We start from the raw sequence: 26530 nt of genomic DNA, 5'->3' as shown, positions 1-26530 counted from the left end.
ACCAGGAAATTATTTCAAATTACCATTGTTCTAACTTGCTGAATGCTTTATCATCAGAGGTCTGCAATGTCAGCAAAACCCTTCTTTCAAAGAGCTGTGGGGACAGTTGAGTCACGTGCTCTGCTCAGCTGGTAGGATGTTGTCCTTTGACTCCATTTGCATGGTGACATTTGTTCCCGTAGCTGATTACCCCAAATTTGCACAAACAACAGAATTATCTGGCTTTACTTCTGGTTCCTTTTTCTTTCCTTACGTGTAAGGAACACTTTACTTTTAACGCTTTGTTTAGCTGAGGTGTGATTTCTTGACCCCTGAGGGCAGATGTTATACTATCCCCTGCTGGGGAGATGGCTCAAGCCCTCAAGTTTGTTGTGCAGATGTCAGTTCTTGGGTTCAGTCCCCAGAACCCACAGAAAAGCTGGCATGATGTCCACCTCCATACACATGTGGACATGCACTCTCCCCAATATATATAAGCACTACACATAATAAAACTAGATACAGATTATCATGGAGAGATGTCTCCACAGTTAAGAGCACTGGCTGCTCTTGGAGAGGACCTGGATTCAGTTCCCAGCACCCACATGGCAGCTCACAACTGCCTATAACTTTAGCTCCAGGGGATCAGATGCCCTTTTTTTGGCCTCTAAGGGCACTGCATAGATGTGGTGCACTACATACATGCAGGCTAAACATTTAAACACATAAATAAAAATAAACAATAAACAGGGTTGCAGCTTTACTGAATGTTGTTTCAGATAGCTAAAAACTTAAAGAACTAACCTGAATAAATACATTAGTGGTAAAGTCTGGTTTCAAATCAGAATTTTACATATCTGCTAAAAGTTTTTGTTGGGTAAGATAAACATAACACTTAAACTTTTTTTTGACATCTGTGTTGGGGAAAGGATTAGACAGAGTCTCCTGTGGCTCAGGCTGGCCTTTAACTCACTAGATAGAAGAGGAGCTGGGTACTGAACTCAGGTTCTATATTTTAGGGTTTTTTATCAAGGTTAGATTAATAAAGGTGAAATTAAACCAGTCAAAGTGTCTGAGATTTTTTTTTAGTTACTTGATATATGTTGCTGAACACACGTGTATACTGTAGAAATTATTGAAAACCAATATAATGGAAGCAATTTGTTTTAGATTTTTGCTAATTTTAATAGGTTTTACTGATTAATGTAATTGAACATTTACAGTTTATTAGCTGTCTATATGTGGGCTTTTGTCTGTTTTGTTTTTTCCCTCCCTCCCTCCTTCCCTCCCTCCCTCCCTCCCTTCCTTTCTTTTTTTATTACGTAGACAGTGTTCTGTCTGTATGTATCCGTGCAGGCCAGAAGTGGACACCAGATCTCTTTACAGATGGCTGTGAGCCGCCATGTGGTTGCTGGGAATTGAACTCAGGACCTTTGGAAGAGGAGACAGTGCTCTTAATCCTGAGCCATCTCTCCAGCCCCATGTTTTTGTTTTTTCAAGACAGGGTTTCTCTGCCCTGGAACTCGCTCAGTAGACCAGGCTGGCCTTGAGCTCAGAGATCCGCCTGCCTCTGCCTCCAGAGTGTTGGGATTAAAGGTGTGCGCTACCACCATCTGACTGTTGGTTGTGTTTTATGAACTGTGTTTTCTGAAAGTTTTATTGTTTCACATATTGAAGTTTTGAACTGCAGTTTGCTAAACAGCAAGCCAGCATTAGTCTAGCCTCTCACTTCGCAATCCCTGACAGTCTTTTTTAATGGGCTGGTAACTGGTAGCTTTCTCCTGTGCACAAGACTAGATGGGATTTCCTTAAATTAAGACAGGTGTGTCAGTAATATTTCAAGGTTTCCAGGACAGTATTCAGTACAGTTTCACATGTGCAAGTTGTCTTGGCTAGATTATCTTTGGCTTTCTTGAGTGGTAGTTGAGAAGAATGCTGTGGTTTGAACCCATGTGATTCGAGAATGTGTTTTATGCCCACTGTGGCTTTTGAAAGGGTTTCATAATGCATCCTGGGGGGTCGAGAATTGAGAAAGAAAAGATGAATTCCATTTTTGATCCCTTTGTAATAATGTATGCAATACTAACATGCTTAGATTTTTGTTTCTCATTTTTCTTTTACTGTGTGTATGGCATGCACGTGGAAGTCGGAGGACAACTCTGGAGAGGGTTCTCTCCTTCCACTTTTATGCAGGTTCCAAGCATCACACTCAGCTTGCCAGACTGCCAGCCATTGGAAACTAGTGAGCCATCTTGCTAACCCCATCCTTGTCTTCTGAATTTGAATTTCATTGTCTGCCTTACCAGTTAGCTGTATTTCAAACCAAATCCTGTGTATCTTCAAAACTTTTTTTTCTGTTTTGCTTTGTTTTTTTGCCTTTGATGACTCAGATGCTGATAATATGCAGCAGTCGTGAGCTGTATCATGATCATATAGTTCCAAAGACACCTCTAATGCAGAGTCTGGTGGCTGTCAGCAGCAGTCGTGAGCTGTATCATGATCATATAGTTCCAAAGACATCTCTAATGCAGAGTCTGGCTGTCTGCAGCAGTCGTGAGCTGTATCATGATCATATAGTTCCAAAGACATCTCTAATGCAGAGTCTGGTGGCTGTCTGCAGCAGTCGTGAGCTGTATCATGATCATATAGTTCCAAAGACATCTCTAATGCAGAGTCTGGCTGTCTGCAGCAGTCGTGAGCTGTATCATGATCATATAGTTCCAAAGACATCTCTAATGCAGAGTCTGGCTGTCTGCAGCAGTCGTGAGCTGTATCATGATCATATAGTTCCAAAGACATCTCTAATGCAGAGTCTGGTGGCTGTCTGCAGCAGTCGTGAGCTGTATCATGATCATATAGTTCCAAAGACATCTCTAATGCAGAGTCTGGCTGTCTGCAGCAGTCGTGAGCTGTATCATGATCATATAGTTCCAAAGACATCTCTAATGCAGAGTCTGGTGGCTGTCTGCAGAAGTCATGCCTTTACTTATGCTGGGGAGAGAGGAGGACGGAGTAGGAGAACAATCACATTTTGACTGGGAATGTAGAAATCCCCATCTGCAGACCTAAAAATGCTGGTTTTCACAGAGTGTACGAAGCCCAGGAGTTAGGATGTCTGAGTCAGCACATCTTAGGGATACATTGCCCAATTCTAAATCAAAATCATGTGTGTTGAGGTTGCCCTGACTCACACAGTAAGCTGGAAATGAGATACTAACGCATCCCACCCTCTCCCCACCACTCTCTAATCCCCAGATTGTGGCACACTTTTATAAATAATGCTCCCTGGGTCACATTTCAGCTTCTCCCTCTTCCATACTTTTTTTTAAAAATCTTTTTAGACCTAGGAATTTGTTTGAGAATATGACCAAATATAATCCCTTCCTCAGAAATATAGGCTTATGCATACATTGAATTTTAGTGAACACAGTTTTAAGTTTCCTGTTTCATAGTGTTCTCGTCAAGCTCATCCACCCTCAAGGCTTTAATTATTTTTATTATAACCCATTTGCTGATGGCTGTCATTCTTGGGGTTTTCTGAGGAGACTTTGGCTGAGCTGCAGGTTCATTGTTCCTAACTGCTACTTGGGTACATGAAAGATCCTCATATCCAGTGTGCAGAAAAACTTACTGTCTAAACTTCTTGCTGGCTAGAGAGTTAGCTGCACCTGTTTCCGGCTAGAAGAAATGCAGACTAGGTAACAGGAGTGCAGCTGTGATGGCCTGCATGCTGCATGTGTGCTCTGCCAGCCAGAGAGCAGGTAGGAGTTGGTGCACACAGGGCAAGCCTGATGTTGTTTAAAGACCTGGTTGCTAAACTTAAGAGTCAGGATGTTGTTTGTAGCATGTTTTACATGCAGATAAAACATTAGTTCACATAAATAATTTAAAAAGAAAAGCTGTATAACAGCAATAATTGAAGAGGTCATGAATTTGGGAGGAGTAGGGGAGACGTGAAAGATGGAGTAAAGGTGTTGTAAATGCAGAACTCGTGTAGGAGATTCCCCCCCCCCCCCAAATAAAGATAAGTGTTTCTCCTTTTTTTTTTTTTTTTTTTTTTTTTTTTTGGTTTTTTGAGACAGGGTTTCTCTGTGTAACAGTTTTGGCTGTCCTGGAACTCCCTTTATAAACCAGATTGCCTCAAACTCACTGTGATCTGCCTGCCTCTGCTTCCCAAGTGCCGGGATTAAAGGCCTGCGCCACCACCCCCAGCTTTGTTTCTCATTTCAAGAAAGCAAAGAGCAGCTCCAAGTATGAATGGTGTAGCCCTCGTCTACCCTAGTGAGAAAAGAGGAAGTCGTAGTTGGTGGGAAATCAGGGGTCAGGGTGCAGAAGGCACAGTACAAGACAAGGGGGAGCTTGCAGTGAGTGAGGAGAGCGGGGTTAACGGCCTGGACCATGCAGCAGAAGCCACAGTTGGTAAAAAGCTCTTGTCAGCCTGACCCATGGTGGATGGAGAAACCCTACTACTGAAAGTTGTTCTCTGCCCTCCATACATACAGCATGGCACACCTGCACACATGCACATGCACACACAGCAACACACACGCTTCATTAGAAGATTTAAAAAAGAGAGAAACTGCAGCAGGTGAGACAGAGTTGCTAGAGCCTGGAAGGTGCCGCTGCATGTTGAGGTGTAGCTGCTTCTGCTTGTGTCCGTCTCCGTGCATGGCATTCTATCTAGTTTGTCCAGCTCTTTACCTTAGACCACCTAGCACTGCAGATCCCATGGGAAAATTCTTGAATGGGGGCCGGAGAGATGGCTCAGTATTTGAGAGTGGTTGCTCCTCCTACAGAAAACCTGCACATCACACCTCCAACTCCACTCCAGGAATCTGTACCCTCCTTTGTCCTCTTAGGCTAGACTTCTTAGAACAAAATTTACTTTTGAATATTTGGGGATTTTGTTTTTGGTTTTTGATCCTGGTTTTAATTGTTCTGTGCTCAGAGAACAATCATACTATGGTTTCAATTCTTTAAATATGCTTAAAATTGCTCTGTGGCCAGTGTGTGGCCTCACGTTAATGTGAAAAAACTGTTCTGCAGTTGTGATATTCTGTAAATGCCATCATATTGTTTGGTCTGATAATTCTTAGTTGATTTATAAATTTGAGAAGAGTGCTATGCTTGGGCTTTTCTTCTTTCCTTGTCCCCTGCGCTTCATGCATTCGGATCTGTGCTGCTGAGAGAATAGCTAGATAGAGCTTGAGGAATTAGAATTAACTCTTGCCATGAGGTAGCCCCAGCACTGATGTCTCTCCTAGGAGTTGGCCTTGTCTGAAGAGCAGAGCCGCAGTGCGGTCTGTTTTCCTCATCCTTCAACTTTTTTAATCTGTGTCTTGATATTGAAAGTGACTTAAGTGATGGTGTTGTGGTTAATGGAGTCTGACAGTTCCTTTAAGTGAGGTGTTGATTTCCTTATATGTATGGTAACTACTCATCTGGTTGAGCTGAATGAAATCTGCCATCAAGTGTTTGTTTCTTATTTTTGAACTGTCTATCTCTGTTCCTTTCTTTTCCTGGCTTCTTTTGGATTAATCAAGTATTTTTTAGTATTTTATTTTATTTGCTGTGGCAATTATCTCCTCATTTTAGCTATATTTGTGTTTGTCTATTATGTTTGCTGTAGAACAAGGGCTGCAGTTTTTCCATAAACAGACAGTTATTATATATTTTATGCATTTTGGACCACATGTTTTTCTTGATACAGATTTCTTCCCGGCATCTTTTCTCTTCAGCCAATGCCTGCCTTATTAGGATTTACTAGCTGCTAATTCTCTTAGCTAAATGTTTTGCTTTGGGAATTTTAAAATTACATTTATTTATTTTGTATGGGATGAGGTGCATATGCAGCCCCATGCCTGGCTTTGTGTGTGTGTGTGTGTGTGTGTGTGTGTGTGTGTGTGTGTGTGGCAGAGGCTCCACCTTAGATGTCTTCCTTATTCACGCTCCACCTTATTCATTGAGGAGGGTCTCTACTGAACCCAGATCTCACAGATAAGACTAGCCAGCTTGCTCTGGGGAAATCCCTTGTTTCCATCATCCAATCACTAGGATTGCAGGGGAGACACCACAGCCGCCCAGTATTTACGTGGGGGCCATGCAAACTTAGGTCTGCATTCTTGCAGAACAGCGATTTATCTACTAAACCATCTCCTATCCCCTTCTGGCTTTTTATTAGTTTTAAATTAAATGAACCTATTTTTTATTCACTGATCCTTTGTCTTCTGAATCTAATTGGCTGCCCGGTGATGTTCTCATTTCAGACAATGCATTCTCCAGTTCTTGAATTTCCATTTTTCTTCATTATGTTCATCTCTTCATGTTCTTCAGCATGTCAGTGGCACTGGCCAGAAACAGATCTCTGTGCTGTTGCCTGAGGAGTTTGTTGTCTAAGATCTCTACTCAAGTGAAGCCCAGATTATTGACCTCCCTCTGAGCTAGTATGAGATGGAGTTGAAGATTGTTACTTAAAAACATTGATTTGAGGTTAACGTAGATTTAGAACTAGAGATGCTCAGAGACAGATCAGGATAGGATACACTCCGTGGGTGTTCCCTGAGAGATACTTGTCCATTGTCTTTTTGCTGCTATATGTATAATTTTGGAAGGTTCTAGATTGTCTCTTTGAAGGAACGCTGAGGAATTTCAGTGAGATGCCGGAGTGGCTCCTGCATGGGGTCCCAGCTGAGAAGGCAGATGACCGTGCTGTAACTAAACAGTCCTGTCTGTGAGATTCTGAGACGTTTCACTTGGGAAAAGAGTGAAGCCATAGTCAGGATCATAGCTGCTCAGGTGTTAGCATGGTTTGTTGCTGTGCTGACATTATCTGAAGTATCTCTGTATAAAAGACCTCCTGTCTCCATGTCAGCAGCCTTCACAGCGACGTTGCTCATTGATTCGCAGCCGGTAAGAGACTTCAGCCAGACTGCTAAGAGAGGGGCCTTCCCTTCCCGCACCTGCTTAAGTTTGTCTTTCTGTCCCAGGCCAGTGCTTCAGAGATAGCCTCGCAGTCAGGATTCCTGGCCGCTAGTTTAGCTGAATGGGGGCACCATTCAGTGAGACTGTCTGAGAAAACAAAATAGAGAGCACTAGAGGAAAACACTCAGCATTGACCTCTGGCCTCTGCATGCGTGTGCACATGTATGTACACACAAACACTCATGTGAACATGTGTGACAGACACACAAATAGGAAGTGAAATAAATACGTTTTTCCCAAACTCTGTCTTTCCTCCTTTATTTACCTGGAGTGATCATTCAGATCTCACAGTGAGCTTCTCTGGGGTTGAACGCCAGCTTCTACCTTTATTTTCCTCTCAGAGCTGAGTAAATTAAGAGAGATAGTGACCCTTAGCCCAACTCTTTGTTCCAGGCTGCTCAGCCACAAAATAACCACATAGAAATGGTATTAATTAAATCACTGCTTGGCCTATTAGCTTCATTTTTAGCTGGCTGTGGCATGTACTCCCGTAACCAGTACTTATGAGACTGAGTCCAGAGAGAGCCTCGGTTACATGGTGAGTGCCAGAACAATTAGAGTTGGAGTTCTGTTTTGTTCTAATCTCGAACTCTACCCTAAATTTTTAAGACAAGTTCGAGACCAGCCTAGTCTACAGAGCTAGTTCCAGGACAGGCTCCAGAGCCACAGAGAAACCCTGTCTTGAAACCCCCCCCCCAAAAAAAAATAAAATAAAATAAATTTTTAAGACATAAAAAAGTCTCTGTTAGAGAGTGAGCAGTGTTTCCACTAAGTTTGTGACCATGCCTTGTAACTCCTTAAATACAGCCACTTTCTAAAGCAGGGAGACAAAACCAGACTGACTCATGTAGTAATAGGAGCGGCGGGGCTGCGTCCCCAGCACCCCGGCTGCCTGGCTAGCTTATGCCCGAAATAACAACACACAAACTGTATTCATTTAATCACTGCTTGGCCCAGTTCTATCTAGCCTCTTCTAGGAAAATTCTCACATATTAATTTAGCCCATTTCTAATCATCTGTGTAGCGCCCCTAGGTGCGCTTACCGGGAAGATTCTAGCCTATGTCCATCCTGGGTCGGAGCTTCATCGCGTGTGTCTGCCTGGGAGCTGGGAGCATGGCGTCTGCTCCCAAGAGGAGAGCTGTGGAGTTTGAGCTCACTTCCTCTTCCTCCCAGCCTTCTGTTCTGTTTACTCCTCCCACCTATCTTCTAACCAATGAGGGCCAAGCAGTTTCTTTTTATTTAACCAATGACCTTCCTCCATCAGACTCATCTCTGCTGCACCTCTCATCCAGATCGGAGGGGCTACCCTGTCTAGAGTCAGGCAACTCAAGGGACAAACCAGCCTGTGAAGACCCCAGCCCTGACATTTCCCCTCTAGCCTCTCCTGTGCACATTGCAGGAGCAGGACCGTGGAAAGACAAACAGAGCTGTAGAAACGTCCAGGTGAGGGGCACAGGCATGCTGGAGATGCCCTTTCAGGCTGCAAAGACAAAGACGAGAGGCGAGGAGGCTGGAGGAGTAGCTCTGCCTTGAGGTCGCATGGTTAAGAGCACTGGCTGCTCTTCCAGAGGACCTGGGCTCAATTCCCAGCACGCTCAAAGTGGCTCAGAACCATCTGTAATTCCAGTTCTCTGGACTCTGAAACCCTCTTCTGGCCCAGGTGGATACCAACTATACACATGATACGCAGACTTACATGCAAACAAAGCACCCATACACTAAAAATTTTTAAAAGACTAGAGGTAAAGGTGATAATTAGCAAAAATTCACACACATGAAACGCAATGGAGGGATAGCCAATGAGTAATAGATGCCCCCAAAGGAGATGACAGGGAAGTGGGAAGCTTTCTGGGCTGGCTGCGACCTGGTAGGTACAAGCTCTCACCGTTCTGAGAAGCACTGTGAAAAGGCAACAGAGCCTAGATAGAGTTTGGTAGTGTTTTTAAATTTCAAGGATCTTGGGCAGCTGCTACCAAGGAAAAGAAATGGAGGGAGAGGGGATTGTCAGTAAACAGAAATAATACTGGCTGCAGTGTTCTCACTTGTGATACTACATGTTAGCCAACAGCAGACACGGCAGTGATTGCTAGCTGCACATGTAATTTCTTACTAGTTTTGAGTAGCTTGTACATGTCGTGTCCCTTAGCATCTGGTTTCTTTTCATTCATTTATTTTCAGGGTGGCTTTTTTTTGTTTTTCTTTTCTTTTTTATTTAGACAGGATCTGGCAGTGCAGCCTGAATTATTCAGGAATTCACTATATAACCCAGTCTGTGCTCAAACCCACAGTCTGCTGTCTTAACCCTCTGAGTGCTGGAATTGCTGATGTGTGACGCCATGCCCTGTCCACTGCCTTTTAGAATTTTTATTTTTTAGATTTTTGCATTTTTATGTGAATGAGTATTTTGCATGCATGAATGTCTGTGCACCATGTGAGTGCAAAGTTCAGAAGGAGTCAGATCCCCTAGGATTGGTGATTGTGAGCCACCATGTGGATGCTGGAAACCAAACCCAGGACCTCTGCAATAGCAACAAGTGCTCTTAACTGCTAAACCATCTCTCCAGGTCCTCCATTGCCTTATAAGTAGTCTAGTGATATATCTGAGTAGGAATAGCACCTGCTGCAAAATAGTATCTCCTAAACATGGCGGGAATGCTGCCCAATGAAATCTCAGCAGTAGAGTTACCTAAACAGGATTTGCATGGTGATCACACCAGTCAACATGCCAGTGTGGTTAGGGGAAATTTACTAAGGTCCTGCCCACACTAGGTAGAAGAGCTCCCGTCAATCATTGGCTACTGAGGTAGGGATCTGTTTTCTCCAGGGACAGGCCCCTTGCTGTGTTATCCAATCCCAAGTAGTCAGCCCTAAACATATGTTCATACAAGCAACACTAAATGGACTTAGGATTTATATATACATGCACGCACACATATATATCCCCTAGCCATTCCACAAGAATAGTAGAGAGCTGGGCCAGGATACCAGTCTTAATATGACAGTTAGCTGGTTCTTTGGTATTCAACGCTCATAGCAATGTGGCTATCATAGTCCTCTGTAGTGGGAAGCCACTTGCTCGTTCCCGGCCACGCAGACTCGCAATAACCACACAGAAACTGCATTAATTAAATCACTGCTCAACCTATTAGCTCTAGCTTCTTATTGGCTAGCTCTTCTATCTTAATTTAACCCAATTCTATTAATCGGCATATCGCCATGTGGCTGTGGCCTACTGGCAAGGTCCCAGCACATCTGTTCCAGGCTGAGACTACATGGCGTCTGCTGACTCCACCTACTCTCTCTGTGTATCTTTTCCAGCCTGGCTATATTCTGTTAAGCCATTGGCTGAAAGCAGCTTCTTTATTCATTAACCAATAAAAGCAGCACATACACAGAAGGACTTCCCACACCAGTCCTCGACAAGCATGGTCCAGCACACTCATCGTGAACTATCATCTTCAGAACCTTATCCTGGGGACAAGAGAGGTGGTTTCACAGTTAAGAGCACTGGCTGCTCTATCAGAGGACCTAGGTTCAATTCCCAGCACCCACATGGTGACTTAGAACTGCCTGTAACTTCAGTTCGGAGGGGGTCTGATACTCTGTTCTGGGCTTTATAGGTACTACATGAATGCCGTACACAGACATACATGCAAGCAAAGCACCCATACACATATATTGAAAACAAATAAACTATATAGACCAGGTTTGCATTGAACTCACCTATTCTCTTCCCTTTCTGCCTCCCAAGTTCTGGAATTAAAGGCACTTGTCACCATCCTGGGCCTGAAAATCCAAGTCTTAACGATAACTTTCATATATTGGTACTGCTTACTGTGATAAGAAAGTTTCTATTTTCTATGGACCATGTAGTCCCTATTAATCACTTTCTGACTCATCTGCATCCAACAGTTATTGCACTGTAACCTTTTTTTTTTTATTAAAGATATGTTTAGAGTGGATTTTCGTGCTTCTGAGCTGATTAATGCATTTTCTTCACAATGGTGGGAAGCGTTAACATTGTTCCCACTGCTTCCAGACAGGACAAGACTGTTGAACTTTCTAAGAACCCAGTCTGTGCTATGCACAACTGCCAGAACACTTAGATGAGAACATGTAAACATGCATGTCACCAGCTGTTAGACAGCATTTCTGTTTTGGCGATAAGGAGTCTCTCTGAGTCGCACAAGCCCAGAGGGACTGGAAATGTAAACTTCAAAGCTAGCTCCTTCCTGTGTTGTCATTCCTGGCTAGAGTTGTGTTTTCTCTACGTGTGAAACTACTAAGTCATAATTCCCCAAGGGAAAGTGATAGAAATAATGAATTGTATTAATGATGAATAGCAGGCAAAGCATGTCCTGTTGGTGAGGGTCTGCCAGGAACTGAGACTTAAAATCAATCCAGTTCTGCACAAAATTATGTTTAAGCTAATTCTGGCTGGAGACCTGTCTCTTCACTCGTCCCCGGACCCAAAGGAAGCGCCAAACTCAAGTTCCCGTCCTTTCCTTCCTGTGTGTTTTCCCTATCCAAATTGCTGGCTTCTCTGTGTCTAATTCCTTCAGCTAGTTGTGGGTTCAACCCCCTGATTCAAGGTAAACTTCACTCAACAGTCTCGAATATCACAGTATGATCAAATATCCCGAAACAGAATCTAGTATCAAATTCCTTCTGTGTTTGTTTGTTATTCGCCATTTAGAGAATTTCTTTGTGTGCTCAGAAGCTATCTGGTGACTAGTCAGTATCCATAGGTTCTTGTCACAGTAATTCTGAACTTGGCAGCTGTCAGACTGTGTGTGTGTGTGTGTGTGTGTGTGTGTGTGTATGTGTGTGTGAATTTTTGAGACAGGGTTTCTCTGTGTTGCCCTGGCTGTCCTGGAACTCATCCTGTAGACTAGACTAGCCTTGAACTCACAGAGATCTGCCTGCCTCTGCTTCCTGAGTGCTGGGATTAAAGGCGTGCACAACCATGCTGGTGTCAACCTTTTTTTTTTTCAACTTTTTTTAATAGACTGCTTTTTCATTCTTTATGACATTAATAGTTCTACTTAAAACCAAAAAACTAAAAGAAGCAAAACTACTACAAACCGTTGAAACCAACATTTTTATACTTAAACAGTGGGTGTGTATGCATTTTAGTAGCTATTTATTTATTTATTTATTTGGAGAGAGACATAGGTTCTCACTGTGTAGCCAAAGCTGGCCTCAAACTCATATTTTTTTCTGCTCCTGCTTCTGCCTTTCAAGTTCTGCATACCAGATATGAACCTCCACAACCAGCAAACAATAACTTGTTAACATTACGCCATTGAGTTAATTTGGTTATCTGATTTTTCCTATTTAAATATATATACAGAGAAGTATACCTAGCATATCAATAAAAGATCACACCTCATAATACTACAAAATTAAGACAGTATATTTCTTTTTTTTTTTTTGTTTTGTTTTTCGAGACAGGGTTTCTCTGTGGTTTTGGAGCCTGTCCTGGAACTAGCTCTTGTAGACCAGGCTGGTCTCGAACTCACAGAGATCTGCCTGCCTCTGCCTCCCAAGTGCTGGGATTAAAAGCATATGCCATCACATTCTGCCTATTTGGAATTCTTTTGAGACTGGGTGTCAAGTAGTCTGTGCTGGTCTTGAACTCACTGTGTAGCTGAGGCTGGCCTTAAACTTGAGATGCTCCTGCCTCCACCTCCCAACTGCTTGGATTATAGATGCACATTCCTGTGCCGGTTTTACTTATCCATTCTGAGTGTGTTGTTCCTCAGGACTGCTTTTGTCATACTGTATCTGGAAGTTAGGGTTTGTTATAGTGTATGCCCTTATGTAAAACTTTATTGTCCTAATTATAACTACTTAATTAGTTTAGCACAAATTTGTGTGTGTGTGTGTGGGGGGGGGGTGTTCGTGTATGCATACACACTGGATTAGTTACTTTTCAATTGCTGTAACAAAACACCAGTGAAAGACCCTCAGAGTGGTCCTTCCCTCAGGAGGAGACCCCTAACCCAAGGAACAGTCGAAACCACTGGCTGCAATTAGCAAGAGGTTTATTGGGTGGGCACAGGTACCTGTGGGCGGCAAAGTCCTTTCGGAGGACTTGCGTGCCTGCAGGCTGGGAGAAGGTCTTTTTATAGGAAAAGGGTAGCAAAAGCAGGCATACAGAAGCAATGCATGGTTACAGGGATCTCATTGGTCAGTTCGAATGAGGCGATGGGTTCATTTAGGGGACAAGTTCCCTGGAGACATGAAGGTCTGATAATAATAACAGACTTGGCCCTATCTAGGGTACATGTAGTTTTTCCCAGAACTGTTCGTTCCCCTCCTAGGCCTGGTGTCTGACCATAGATATCCTGTTTGACCGCCTAGGAGTACTGACTTTACCTTGAACTTACATTTGTTTGTGTGAAGGCTTTGCAAAATGGCATTACAGTAGCTAAGCTGGGGTCTTTCACCAGTACATAAGAGAAAGCAATTAATTGGGCTTAAGGTTTCAGAGGGCTAGAGTCCATCATGAAAGTCGGCATGGCAGCAGCAGCAGGCCTGCTGGCACCGGAGCGCAGCTGAGAGCTCATTTCCCAGTCCACAACCAGGAAGCAGAGACAGCACAGTGGAAATGGTGTGAATTTTTTGAAATCTTAAAACCTGTCCTAGTGACACGTCCTCCAATAAGGCCACTCCTTCTAACCCTTCCGAAACAGTTCTGCATGCTGGGTGGGGGGCGGGGAACCAAGTATTCAAACTTCTGCGTGGAACTGGGATGTAGCCCAAAGCCCTGGATTCCATCCCAGGACTGTATAAACCAGGCACAGTGATTCGGGCCTGAACCCCAGCACTGCCACAGTGGAGACGGGCAGGAGGAATGGGGGCTCAAGGTGATTCTCAGCTAAATAATGCATTTAAGGCCACTCTGGGATGGCCTTGTCTCAAAAGAAGAGATCTCTGAGCTTTAAGTAGATGTTACTCTAAGAATCATCTAATATTTCTTAAATAGGCTTTTTGGGCAAACTGAGGAAACTGCTATTGGCTCAAATCCAGGATTGTAACTGGAGAACTGACGGGCAACCAGGAGGAGCGCACTCCTAACCAAGCTCTGGCACTTGATTGTGGTTCCTACCTGACATGGCCTGCCCCTTCCCAGTCAGCCAGCCCAGGAGCACTGGGGCAGCTGCTGCCATGGACTCTAAGTGAGTTAGGTCTCACTGAGTTCTGTTTCCCTTGCTGGCCCTGAACTGGCAGGTCGCTCTCTCATGAGTGAAGCAGCAGCCCAGTGGCTGTGCTGTATACCAGGAGGCTCCCGTTTCCTAACTCACTCCTGCTCTGTTCTTTCCAGGTCTATAAAGGAGAATTTCAGCTACCTGACTTTCTGAAAGAAAAGCCCCAGGTACCGTACGTACACCACTTCCCCTTCCTCTTCTTTTCTGTAAGAGCTTTGGAAAAGACAATGAAGTATAAAAAGTGAAAACAAGAAATAAAATCCAGGTGTGCTGCTTTGTACTCATAATGCCAGTCATCAGCTGAGAGGAGAGGATCGGCACAAATCCAAGGCTGCCTGGGCTACATAGTGCAGTTCCAGGCCAGCTCCCTTCTCAACGTGCCAACAAGCAGATAAGTAAGGGAAGTAGAAAAGACAGTGACCTGTGCTGGCGGTAGCGAGCGGCTGTGATTTGAGAGAATTTAGGGTCTTCCGCAGCTAGGGAAGTGCACACTCAGCCACACAGATTTCACATGGGAATGGGGAGAATGCCTGAGCATCTACTTTGCATTAAGTTGCAAAGTAATAATAATAAATAATAATAATAATATGTACCTTTGGTATTTTTATTATATTCATGTTTGAGGTGTTTTAGCTGTTCTCACATTGGAAACTGAAAGACCTATAATACATAATGCACACAGCAGTTGGCTGTCAGCAAATGTGAGAGTTCAAAGCCTGTAATCCTTGTTTTTAAAAATAATTGAAACCAGCCAGGCAGTGATGGCATACACCTTTAATCCCAGCACTCAGAAGGCAGAGGCAGGCGGATCTCTGTGAGTTCGAGGCCAGCCTGGTATACACAGTAAGTTCCAGATCATTCAGGCTACATAGTAGGACCCTGTCTTAAAAATAAAAACAAGGCCTCTTTGTGCTTACCACAGGCTGTGTTCTTACACTGGCTGTACAGAAAGAGGAGGCATAATAAAGCCACCCCATGTACACCTCAGCTCAGGCCACTGTGCCTGGTCTGTATTGTGAATGGGGAGACATGGAAAAACAACAACAACAAAAAGAAACCAATCTATAATTACAACTGTAATGTTTCAACTCACTTGCATTCCATTTTTGTGTCCAGAATTGGAGGAAAACCGAGATTATCATGGCGTGCCTGGAGTAGCACAGTGTGTCCTGTGGTCCCCTGTCACTTGTGTAACAGCTGGGAGAAGAGACATCACTGCCTGTCATTAGCCTTGATGTTCCACATGGGCTGAGGCTCCTATCTCTAGGGTGCTGCTGTCCATACTGAACTCAGTTTCTGAAAGTGTTTGAGTTAGGATTGCAGGGGAAACACTATCTTACGTGTCGCGTACAGCAAGGCTGGAGTAAGCAGGCCTCCTCTGGAGCTCAGCGACGCTGTCTCTCACCAGGAGTGAAGGCCGTGCCCAACCTGACCACTGTCAGTTAGCAGCCGTCTGGAATGATGTGTGGTACCAGAGGGTCTCAGAGTGCATTCAGGGCATATTCTTAGCAGTGTCTGTTTAACTCTTTACCATTCTTTCATGTATTCAACAGTTGTTGCTAGGAATTTGCTAGGAGTGAGAAATTAGGATATGTCCGCAGGAGTTGGGAGAAACGGAGTCTTCTCAAGGAACTCAAGGACCTGATGTTTGTATAGAGGGAGAGCAGGGCCAGGCCCAAAGTGCGCATGACATCCCAGAGCCCTGGGTGGATTCCCGAAGACACCATTACTCACAGCCTTGGAAATTGCCAGAAAGCAATCTAAGAGGCAGGATAAACTTGAAGAAACCAAGAAAGGGGATTTGAGACCGAAACTGACGACTTCCCTGTGCTTCAGCACACACCCAGTAGCTCCAGATAGAGAGGGGGTGGGTAGAATCATGCAAGAGAAAGTCCCCGAACTTAGAGAGGAAGCCGTCTTTGGTCAAAGAGACATGTTCGTGAGTTTAAAGATTGATAGAGTCCAGGACAGTGGTGCACACACCTTTAATCCCGGCACTCGGGAGGCAGAGACTGGTGGATCTCTGAGTTTGAGGTCAGCCTGGTCTACAGAGTGAGTTCCAGGACAGCCAGGGATACTCTAGAAACTCTGTCTCCAGTGGGGAGGGGGGAATGATAAATTACACACCAGAGTTGAGAATATTTGCTTATTAAAACTTGCCATAGCTGGATATAGTAGCACACGTCTGTTCCCCAGCACTGGGAAGATGGAGGCAGGAGGATAATATGCTCAAGGTCAGCCTGGGCTATAGAGCCAGACCCTATCCTAAACAAGCAGAACCAACAAATAATGCTAGAGTTGGTGCAGTGGCTCAGAGAGTAAAGGCATTGCCCCCCAGCCTGTCAGCCCGAGGTTGATCCCACATAAAGAGGGAAGGATGAACTGACTCCTGCCGTCCACATCCATGCTGTGGTACGCACTTCCCCACAGAGCATCCACGCAAACACCCGTCTACACAAACCTAATAAACAAACGAGGAATTTTTAAAAATGAATGCCAGAGTTGGGTATGGTGATATACCCTTGAACTCAGCGCTTAGGGGACAGAGGCAGGTGGATTTCTACGAGTTCAAGGCTGGCCTGGTCTATATACAGAGTTCTAGGCCGGCCAGTGGTACATAGTAAACCCTGTCTCAATATAGTAATCTAATATTAAACTTTTAATTATTATTCTTAAGTGTATGCTTGTTTTTTCCTGCGTGCATATCTGTGTACCTCATGCACGCCCAGTGCCCACAGAGGTCAGAAGAGGGTGTCATAGCCCCTGGAACTGGAGTTAACAAACCTTTGTGAGCCCGCATGTGCGTGTTATGAGTCAAACCCGAGTTCTCTGGAAGAGCAACAAATGCCCTTAACCACTGAGATGTCTCTCCAACCCAATAATAAAATTGGTTTTTGTCCTTTGAGACAAGGTCATTTTATTATGTAATGCTCGCTGTCCTGAACTCACTATGTAGACCATATTGACTTCGAACTCACAGAGATATGACTGTCCCTGCCTCCCAAGTGCTGGGATTAAAGGCGTGCGCCACAATGCCCAACTCCAAAAATAAAATATCTAAGAACTATAAATAAATGGTAGAAAACAAGCCTTCAGTGGGACAACAGTAATTTGTAGAATATAGAGAAGTCTTATAAGACAATAAGAAAAAGCTTTAAAATGCCTTGATACGCACTTCAGGCTACTCACTGTTGCCCGCACTCGTGCCGGGGGATCTGACACTCTCTTCTGGCCCCTTGGGGCATCACACTCACATGTATGTACTCTTACACAGGCAGAAAGACACACACACACACAGACATACACACATGTTAAAAAATAGAAATCTTGAAAAAGTGTGCTATAGCAATGGCTCAGCAGTTAAGAAGAACGACTGCCCTCCCAGAGGACCCAGGTTCAGTTCCCAGCCTCCATGTGGCTATAAGTCTAGGTCCAGGGGATTTGATGCCTTCTTCTAGTTTCTTTGGGAACCAGGCATGCACACGATGCATAGACATACATGTAGGCAAAATACCCATATACATTAAATAAATAAGTAAAAATTTAAAAGAAAGATTATGGTTTAATTAAGAAATGGGTCCAAGTGTGGGCACATGCTTGTAGTATCAGTATTTGTGAACTAGAGGCAGAAGCATCAAATTCCAGGCCATCTTCAACTACACAGAGTTTTCAAGGCCCTGTATGTTACACGAAATCCTGTCACAAAACAAGAAACAGAAACTTGATAAGCTTGGCAGCACATGCTGGTAATCCCAGAGTGAGGAGGCAGAGGCGGGGGACCACTGCAAGTTCAGCCAGCCTACTCCACATAGTGGAGTTCAAGGTCAGTCAGAAGTGAGGAGGTACAGGGGCTGGGTCTTGGAGGGCCCTGGAGACACTGCGTGTCCTGTCCCTGTGGAGTCAAAGCCCACACTCCCTGTGCTCATTCCTATGCGAATAACCAAAAGCTCCAGCATTTGACTTGAGGCCAGGCTGATTGGAAGGTTCTGAAAGTGAGCCCACCCTGTCATCTTGTGTCCCCACACAGACCTATATGGGATTTGTGAGGAACAAAGGCATCTTTGTTACTCAGGCGATGTCAAGGATTTAGTCTGTCCCTGGAGTGTGGGAAAGGCCAGTCCAGTTTCTTTCCTTAGAACAGTTACAGGCTGAGTTTATCTAAAACTTTGAGCAGACGCTGTTAATGGGTCTGGGGTCGCTCAGAGGGTCATTCACCATGACCATGAATATATTTTAGTAAGGAGAGGCTTTTTATTTAGGTGCTGGCCCCCCGAAGGACTGCACCGGAGAGCTCTCCCAAGGTGCAGTCCCCAGCCATATCAGCCCAGGATGTATAAAGGCAAACCCATAAAATGGTATGTATTCTGTCTGTGTGAAGGCAGGGTCTTACTGTAACATATATGTCTTGCAGTTGTCCTAGTGATCTTTTTGAGCAGAGTAAGCAAGCTTAATTACAAAAGCAGAAATAGCAGTCAGTGTAATGACCTACTATTTTGCTAGAACAGCAGATTTGACAAGACCAGTCAATTTTAAGAATAGTCTTCGGTGTCTTGGGAAGGGGGAGTGGGCCGCTGGAGCACAGCCTTCACAGGCCAGGGCTTGCGTGCTAGAGGCTTTCTTTTCTCCAGTCTCTCAAGCATGGTAAGTTTAAACCTTAAATGTGATGTTAGCCGTCAGTCCTCTGAGGCATGGCTGCTGTGTTGGTGAGAGCAGTCGTACCTCTTCCAGCTGACTGCAGGACTTTAACGTATCTATGGTTCCTTCCACAGACCAAGCGATTGGAGTAGCTGAGCCTGCAACTTCCCACAGTGAGGTGAGGCCCGCCGGGTGCTGCTGGGTGGGAGTCTCCACTTGGGCCGACAGAGACAGCTGTGTGTCCAGATAGCACAGCTCTGGCCTTGGGCAGCCTGGGTTGGCATTGGCTCTGTCACCTCCTGGTACCAAGCAGCTTAACTCTGTGTCTGTTCCCTCATCTGTGAAATGAAAGCGTGGAGTAAGTGTGGAGATGGCGTTTGGAAGGGGTCTTTAACGTTAGGAGGGACCGAGAGACTGAGAGCCTGGTCACCGAGGGCTGACGAGAAGAGTGATCCCGGAGTGCCCATTCATCTCCTAAGGTCACGGCACATAATGAGAAGTCAGCATGGTGGCTTTGCACGTTGGACATTAGTGGTAGCTGTGGATGCAGGTGACTGTCGCCACCATTAGAAAGCGTCTGTAGCAGCCCTGTGTTCTCTTGCTTTGTACCTTGAGGTTATTTGCAGGCACTGGAAACAGCACAGATGGCAAAGTGTGTCCTCCATGCCCCTCAGAGGCGTGGTTGTTCGTCCTCCTGCCCCTGAACTGCAGGAGCCCACCTAGCCACTGGTGCAAACAGGGAAGCAGGTGGGGATGGTACGGGAAGGGTAGCTTTGATCTGTGCCCGTGACCACATGCTATGTGTTTGCCCTAGGGATGACTGCTGCCTTTTCTACAGAAGGGAAATCTCTGGAACTGCTGTCTCCTGCAGGGAGAAATGCTGTGACCCAACCCATCGCTTCTGCTCACCTGCCAGCCTCCTGTCCCTAGGGAGGTGCCACAGCCGGTCTCCCTGAGTGATGGCTCTCGAGCCCAGTGACTCGCACAGCCCTCAAGATGAGGAGCCCCGCAGGGACACGGTTCTGTTGCAGCTCCTCTTGTCCTTGTCGTTCTTACCAGATTCCAGTCTTAATTTCAAGAGAAGGAGAGTTTAAGGAAGGCATTTGGTTAACAAAATTGGCAGTCTCGTTCAGAATCTGTTGTCTGTACACGTTCGTGTTTTTGTAGAACACTTGTGCCTGTTTAAATATATTGATGTGGATAATAGTAAATACCTTACTTATTTAAACGATTGATTGTATTGTTTCAGAGAGTTGGGAAATGACTGTATACATTTACAGCCTAATGACTTTTGTATTTTATTTTTCAGAATAAAAGCTTAAATGTGAAGCTTTCGAGTGCTTTTGCTTTGTCATTGGGAGCATAGACCTTCTCAGATGGTGCTACACACCAGCTTCCTGTGGGCTGTGCTATAGGTTCCCTCCCTCGCTTCCCTCCCCTGTGTGTGTGCATGTGTGTATGTATTTGGGGCGTGTGTGGATGTTTAAGGTCAAAGAACTTACCGTTTCCAAGAAGCCATTATTGTGGAACACAGAATAACAGAGGTAATAATAATCACATTTATTGATTATTATTATTATGTTTCAGGTGCCAGGCACGGAACGAGATGTTTTACGTATTATTCCATCTTCACACCTGTCCCTGGTTTAGTCACGTACGTCTACGTCACCAACCACAGCACTTTTAGCCTGAAACTTAAAGGTCATCTCTGCTTTCGTCCTCTTCTCTTTCCCTCCACGCATGTACAAGGGGACAAGACCTTTGATCCTACCTCATGTATTTATTGAAGTTATCCGCTTGCCTCCAGCTCCTCTGTCCCAGCCCTAATCAAAGAATCCACCCTGTCATCCTGCCACCATTACAGTAGAGGATCGGAACAGTGTCTCCACACCCTCTCTTGCCCCATCCTCTCCACGCACGACTTCACTGCCCCCTTGGGAATAGAGCGCACACGCTGCTGTGATCCAGCCCTAGCCAGCTCTCTGCTCAATCCCACCATAGGCCTCTCTCCCTGGAATGTCATCTTTCCCTCTGCTTCTGGCCTGGTAGCTACCTCCTTATCCTGAGGTCCCTGCAAGTTCTGTGTCCTCAGGAAGATTCTCCTAGCTCTTAAAACTAGTCACCTGCGGTGGTTACTTTTGCGTTGCTGTAACCAAGATACTCGGCAGAAACAGCTTCACGGGAGGAACGGGTTCTTTTGGCTTACGGTCCATCCTGGAGAGAAGGCATGGAGAGTGGATGCTGAGATGTTGAGTCCGGTTGGCCAGGAAGCACAGTGGCAGGAGCCAGGCATGGGCAGAGCCTTTAAAGGTGCACCCTGGAAGAAGGTGATGGCCAGACCACAGGACTACAGCAATCTCCCCCTCCCATTCCAACAGGCTCCTTACTGAGACACTGTCAGGGAGTCACGGCTAACAGGTCGTGATGAGATTTCTGACTAGAGGAAGTTAGCTAACACTAACGGTCTTGGTGGCCACCCTTCTTTCTACTTTCTGCCTCCTGCCTATAATGGGAGAGCGTGGAAGATTATGTTGCCATCCTCAGAAAGTTAGAAGGGACCCCTGCTTCTGCCATGTAGGCCCTGACTTCTGCCTCCGGCTAGCTCATCATGTTGTCTGTCTGTGGTGGCTGGGGCCTGAATTCTTTAGAGCTATGGCATGTTTTGTCTGTCTATAGCTTTAATAATTCTTATCCTCAACAGTCCTTCTTACTGCTCCTCTTAAACCCATGTCCAAGCAGGGCTGTAGTGGCACACGCCTTTAATCCCAGCACTGGGGAGACAGGGAAAGGCAGATCTCTGTGAGTTCAAGGACAGCCAGGACTGTTAAGCCCATGCCCAAACCCTTCTATAGCCCTGATGACATGTAAACCTCCATGGGGCTCCTGCAGAATGGAACTGCTTACATCTGGCCAAAAGTCCATGATGTGGCCTCTGTACCTCACTGACACCCCCACTACACCCCTTCTTCATAACGTCTTTTTTTCTCGCCTAAGTATATATTTCCTTTTCCATTTTCCTTTTTCGACCCACCCTCACCCAGGCAAGGTTTCTTAGTGTAGCCCTGGCTGTCCTGGAACTCACTCTGTAGACCAGACTAGCCTTGAACTCATAAAGATCTGTCTACCTCTGTTTGCCTAGTGCTGGGATTAAACATATGGGCCACAATCTCGTGGCTCTTTTTTCTTATTTTGAGATAGGGTCTCATTCTGTAGGCCAGGCCAGTCTAACTATATAGTCTCCGCTCGCCCGAATTGTAGCAACCCTTATGCCAGGATTATAGGTGTGAGCCACTATGCCTGGCTGTAGTCTAAGCATATATTTCCTGAGCTCCACTAAGGAAGGCCTTTCTCTTCCCTATGACATCACAAATCCGTCCAGCATCTTATTCATCTACTTACTAGTTTTTCAGACAGAATCTTCCTTGTTCTACATAGCCCAGGCTGACCTGGATTTCACTGTATATCCTAGGTAGTCTTCAGCCTTGTGGCCGTCTTTCTGCCTTATCCTACCAAGTCTCCTCAGTCATTTAATAAACATGTCTATGTTTGTGGAAGGTCAGTGTTTCATAAAATCAAATAAAGCCCTGCAGAGTGACTGAAAAGTGACTAGATGGAATTGAATAGAAGACACGGATATCAACCCGTACATCTTCAAACACCTGATCTTTGATAAAGAAGCAAAAAATATCAAATGGAAAAAAAGAAAGCGTATTTAACAAGTGGTGCTGGCATAACTGGATATCAACATGTAGAAGAATGAAAATAGACCCATAGCTATCACCATGCACAAAACTCAAGTCCAAATGGATGAAAGACCTCAACATAAAGCCAGCCACACTGAACCTCATAGAAGAGGAAGTGGGAAGTACACTTGAACGCATTGGCACCAGAAACCACTTCCTAAATAGAACCCCAGGAGCACAGACACTAAGAGAAATAATTAATACATGGGACCTGTGGGAGCCCGTGAGGGTCCAACACAGATTCCCTAACCCGGTTGGAACGGAGTCGCGAGGAATAAAACTGACACAGCTTACATGGTCATCATGGGAAAAGCCAGATCTCTCTCCAAAGATCTCTCATTTATTCCCCAAACAGCTTATATATCCTCACGTGAATAGAGCCGGAACACATTAGGCTATCTCCTAGGCAACCAAATGCACGGGCTCTGGTCACATCTGCATCTAGCAGTCAGGTAGGCCTTGAATTAGCATCTATAAGACATTCTCCAAATTACAAAGGAAGGAAGCACCAAACATCCTGACCAGTTTCAGTCAGCACCTCTCCTCAGGAGATCTACATCCTTGCTATTGTTAGGCAGAGACATCTTGTCTGCAGAGCTACATGATCGGCTCAGACTGGGCCTATGGCTTTTGTGCCATACAGAAATATGGGCCTACAATCCACTCTCTCTTATTAATTTTAATAATCCCTGTGCTTCTGCAACAGGACAGATAAGTTGCGCCTGATTTGGGCAAAGTCCTCTTTATTTACCCAAATTTTCCCGTCATTGGAACAGGCATCTTTTGTGCAAGCCCCTGTCTTAGGCATCTGGGGAGAAGAAGCTTCAGACCCGTCATTGACTGCTGACCTCTGTAAAGAGAAGAGATTAGTGGAGAGAAATATACTTTTCAGGCCCTGTGTATCAGCCATATCTTGTCAGGATGTATCACAATGCTTTATGAATAATTATGCTCCCAAAGATATTCTCCTATCTTAAAGGAGAATAGAATCACCTGAGTTGAAAAATGTTTCTTCCGCTGGTACAGAACATCATTCAGAGTTTACTTTCTCAGCATGCGTATCAACTCTCAACATTCATCGTCACAACCTCTCTTTTAGCCAACTGTCAATTGCAGCAACTCACAATCATGATTTTTCCACATCATCGGTCAATACCGATCTTTAAATTTCTAATACCGTAATTTCATGTTTAGCCGGTCAAAACCAGCTCTCCCAATTTTCATAATTTCATGTTTGGTTGGTCATTACCAACAATCATGACTTTTCCATATTATCGGTCAATACCGATCTTCCGATTTTTCATATCATTTCATATTTAGCCAGTCAGTACCAACTCTCCAAATTATTCATAATTTCATATTTAGCCAGTCAAAACCAGCTCTCCGATTATTCATTTCATATTTAGCCGGTCCATACCAGCTCTCTGATTATTTATTACTTCACATTTAGTTGGTCAGTACCAACTCTTCAATTATTCATAATTTCATATTTAGCCGGTCAATACCAGCTCTCCAATTATCATAATCTCATATTTAGTTGGTTATTACCAACTCTTTCATATTCTTTCTTTACCATAATTTCATATTCTTTTCAGTCATTACCGATGTATTTAGCACTATTGGTCATTATCAGATTTTTCCCATCACCTTATATGCAGCTGTACGTTAAGAGCATAATACCATTTGCTGTTATTAAATCTCATTTTCAGTCTCTGTGTAGCTGTTAAACCCTCAGTCTGCCCCCTTGTTAAGTGAAGGGGGGTTTTAGACATACTTTATTTTGCATCTTTCTTTCCCTGAGGGGAAAGCTTAGGTCTTAGTTCTTAGGTTTAATATTTTATTCAAAATGAGTCCTGTCCCATAAACCGAGAACACTCAAATGTTCAGTTTGTATCTTGGTTCTGAAGCAACAGGTTTCACACCACAGCCAGAGGCAGACACCACAGTCAGCTCGTCTCAGCAGGATCTCTCTGTCCGAAGTCTCCTTGCAGCGCTGCGAGTTGCGGGTCCAGATCAGGCTCCTCTCTGTGGGCTGGGTTACCGGATTCCTCCTGGAGCCGTTTTATTTCTGTTCCTTCTGTGGTGTGGTTGTCAGCTACGCTGTCTCCAGGTCCGTTGTCCTTCTGCTGAATGCATCGAATTAGTCGCTCTGGAAGCCATCTCGCTTGGTTTTCGTCCTGTGAGAAAACACAGACATGCCCTCGACCCCATATTAGGATGGGGTCGGGTCCCTTCCAAACCCCATTGCAAGGATCTTTCCATTTTGCTTTAGCAAATGTGGTTTTTGTACCGTTATGCCACAATCTGTCCGCAGCTGATTGCTCATGGACATCTGTATTTAGAAAGTTTAGCGCAAACAATGCATGATTTAAGGCATTGTGTGGCATCTGAGGATACAACTCCCCTGTCTTTATTTTTTGGAGTTGTGTTTTCAAGGAGCTATGTGCACGCTCCACAATTCCTTGTCCTTGAGGATTATATGGAATACCAGTCTTATGAACGATATTCCATTGAGTACAGAATCTTTGAAAAACTTTGTTAATATATCCGGATCCATTGTCCGTCTTTATTACTTTTGGGGTTCCCATGCATGAAAAGCATTTTAAGCAATGAGTTATTACATGCTTGGCAGCTTCCCCAGTTTGTGCTGTGGCCATTATGAATCCTGAGTAAGTATCAATTGTCACATGCACATATCTCAATTTTCCAAACTCAGTAATGTGAGTTACATCCATTTGCCATATATGGTTAGGAAGAAGTCCTCGGGGATTTACCCCCAAATGAGGCACAGGTAAATATTGTGGGCATCTTTCACATTGTTTAACAATTTGCCGAGCAGCTTCTCTGGTCAGCTTAAATTGTTTTCTTAAACTTAAGCTGTTTTGATGATGCAAAGCATGTGACTGCTGTGCAAGTTCAACCTGAGATCCAGCAATTATTTTTGTAAGTTCGTCAGCTAGAGCGTTACCTTCAGCTAATGGACCAGGAAGACTTGAATGCGCTCTGATATGTCCCACAAAACATGGTAACTTTCTACATTGTATGGCTTTTTGAATCTGCTGAAGCAATATTTTAACTTGTTCATTGCCAGTTGCTATATATGACACTGTTTCCAGGATCCTTAACGCTTCATAAATATACCAGCTATCAGTATAAAAATTAAAAGCCTTATTATCAAAATTCTTAAATACCAGAGCTACAGCCCACAGTTCAACTATTTGAGCTGAAGTTGGTTCTGTCTGTACCACGTGTCCTTTGCCATTGACAACATAAGCAGCTTTTCCATTAGATGAGCCATCAGTGAAAATCAACAAAGCATCCTTTAAGGGATTCTTTGCTACTATTTTAGGAAAAATAAATGAATGCTGTTGCGCCAACTGCAGTAACTGGTCAGCTGGGAAAAGATTATTAATCTGACCTTGAAACTGAGCAAACACAATTGCCCATGAGTCACTATTTTGAAATAACCATTCAATTTGCTGCTTAGTGTAAGGAACATTGATTACAGCTGGTTCTAAGCACGCTACTGCTTCAAAATAAGGATTTAATACTTTTGCTGGTGATACAGGCAGATGTAGTCATAAAAGTGGTCCGTTCTGCCATAAGACTGCTGTAGGAGTCAGCCTTGTAGAAAAATATATGCTTGCCATGCCTGGCTGTAATCAATATAGCACTCCTGCTGTTCCTGTATAGCCTGCTCTATCTGTGAGAGAGTCTGTTTGGCTGCTTCCAAAAGCTGCCTGCTAGAATTTGGATCACTGTCTCCTTTAAGTATCTCACTTAAAGGCTCAAGGTCTTCTGTAGGAAACCTCAAATAAGGTCTTAGCCATTGTATATTTCCTAATAGCCTTTGAAAGTAAGAGTCTTTAAGTCATCCTTCCTGATTTTTATCTTTTGAGGCTTAATTTCTTTGGGGTATAACATTGACCTAGATATTGAAAAGGCGGGTGCCTCTGTACTTTCTCAGGAGCGGTAAC

At 44.4% G+C, this 26530-nt stretch overlaps 1 protein-coding gene and 1 non-coding gene across 3 annotated transcripts in view; both read left to right on the top strand.

Moving 5' to 3' along the window:
- The window catches only part of Tpst1 (tyrosylprotein sulfotransferase 1), a 56178-nt gene extending 36045 nt beyond the window's left edge, over positions 1-20133 (top strand). Inside the window, exons 4-7 of one of the 2 annotated variants that reach the window (XR_005974056.1) lie at positions 14292-14342; positions 18435-18530; positions 18945-18988; positions 19625-20133. Coding sequence is in view for 1 of the 2 variants with exons in the window: in XM_041648976.1 (XP_041504910.1) it covers positions 14292-14342; positions 18945-18962 (69 nt within the window). In the remaining variant the exon portion in view is untranslated. The remainder of the gene's footprint in view (positions 1-14291; positions 14343-18434; positions 18531-18944; positions 18989-19624) is intronic. The other variant, XM_041648976.1, reaches the window with a different exon arrangement.
- On the top strand, positions 15076-15208 carry LOC121446679. Its single transcript, XR_005974110.1, has one exon. It is a non-coding gene; the product is annotated as a small nucleolar RNA SNORA51 (small nucleolar RNA).
- Positions 20134-26530: the final 6397 nt, after the last annotated feature.

Source organism: Microtus oregoni, unplaced genomic scaffold, assembly GCF_018167655.1.
Source record: "Microtus oregoni isolate MIOR12 unplaced genomic scaffold, Mior012 000003F_ref0000135, whole genome shotgun sequence".
NCBI lineage: Eukaryota > Metazoa > Chordata > Mammalia > Rodentia > Cricetidae > Microtus > Microtus oregoni.
The sequence above is the reverse complement of the archived record's forward strand: the minus strand, read 5'-3'. Positions and strand labels throughout refer to the sequence as shown.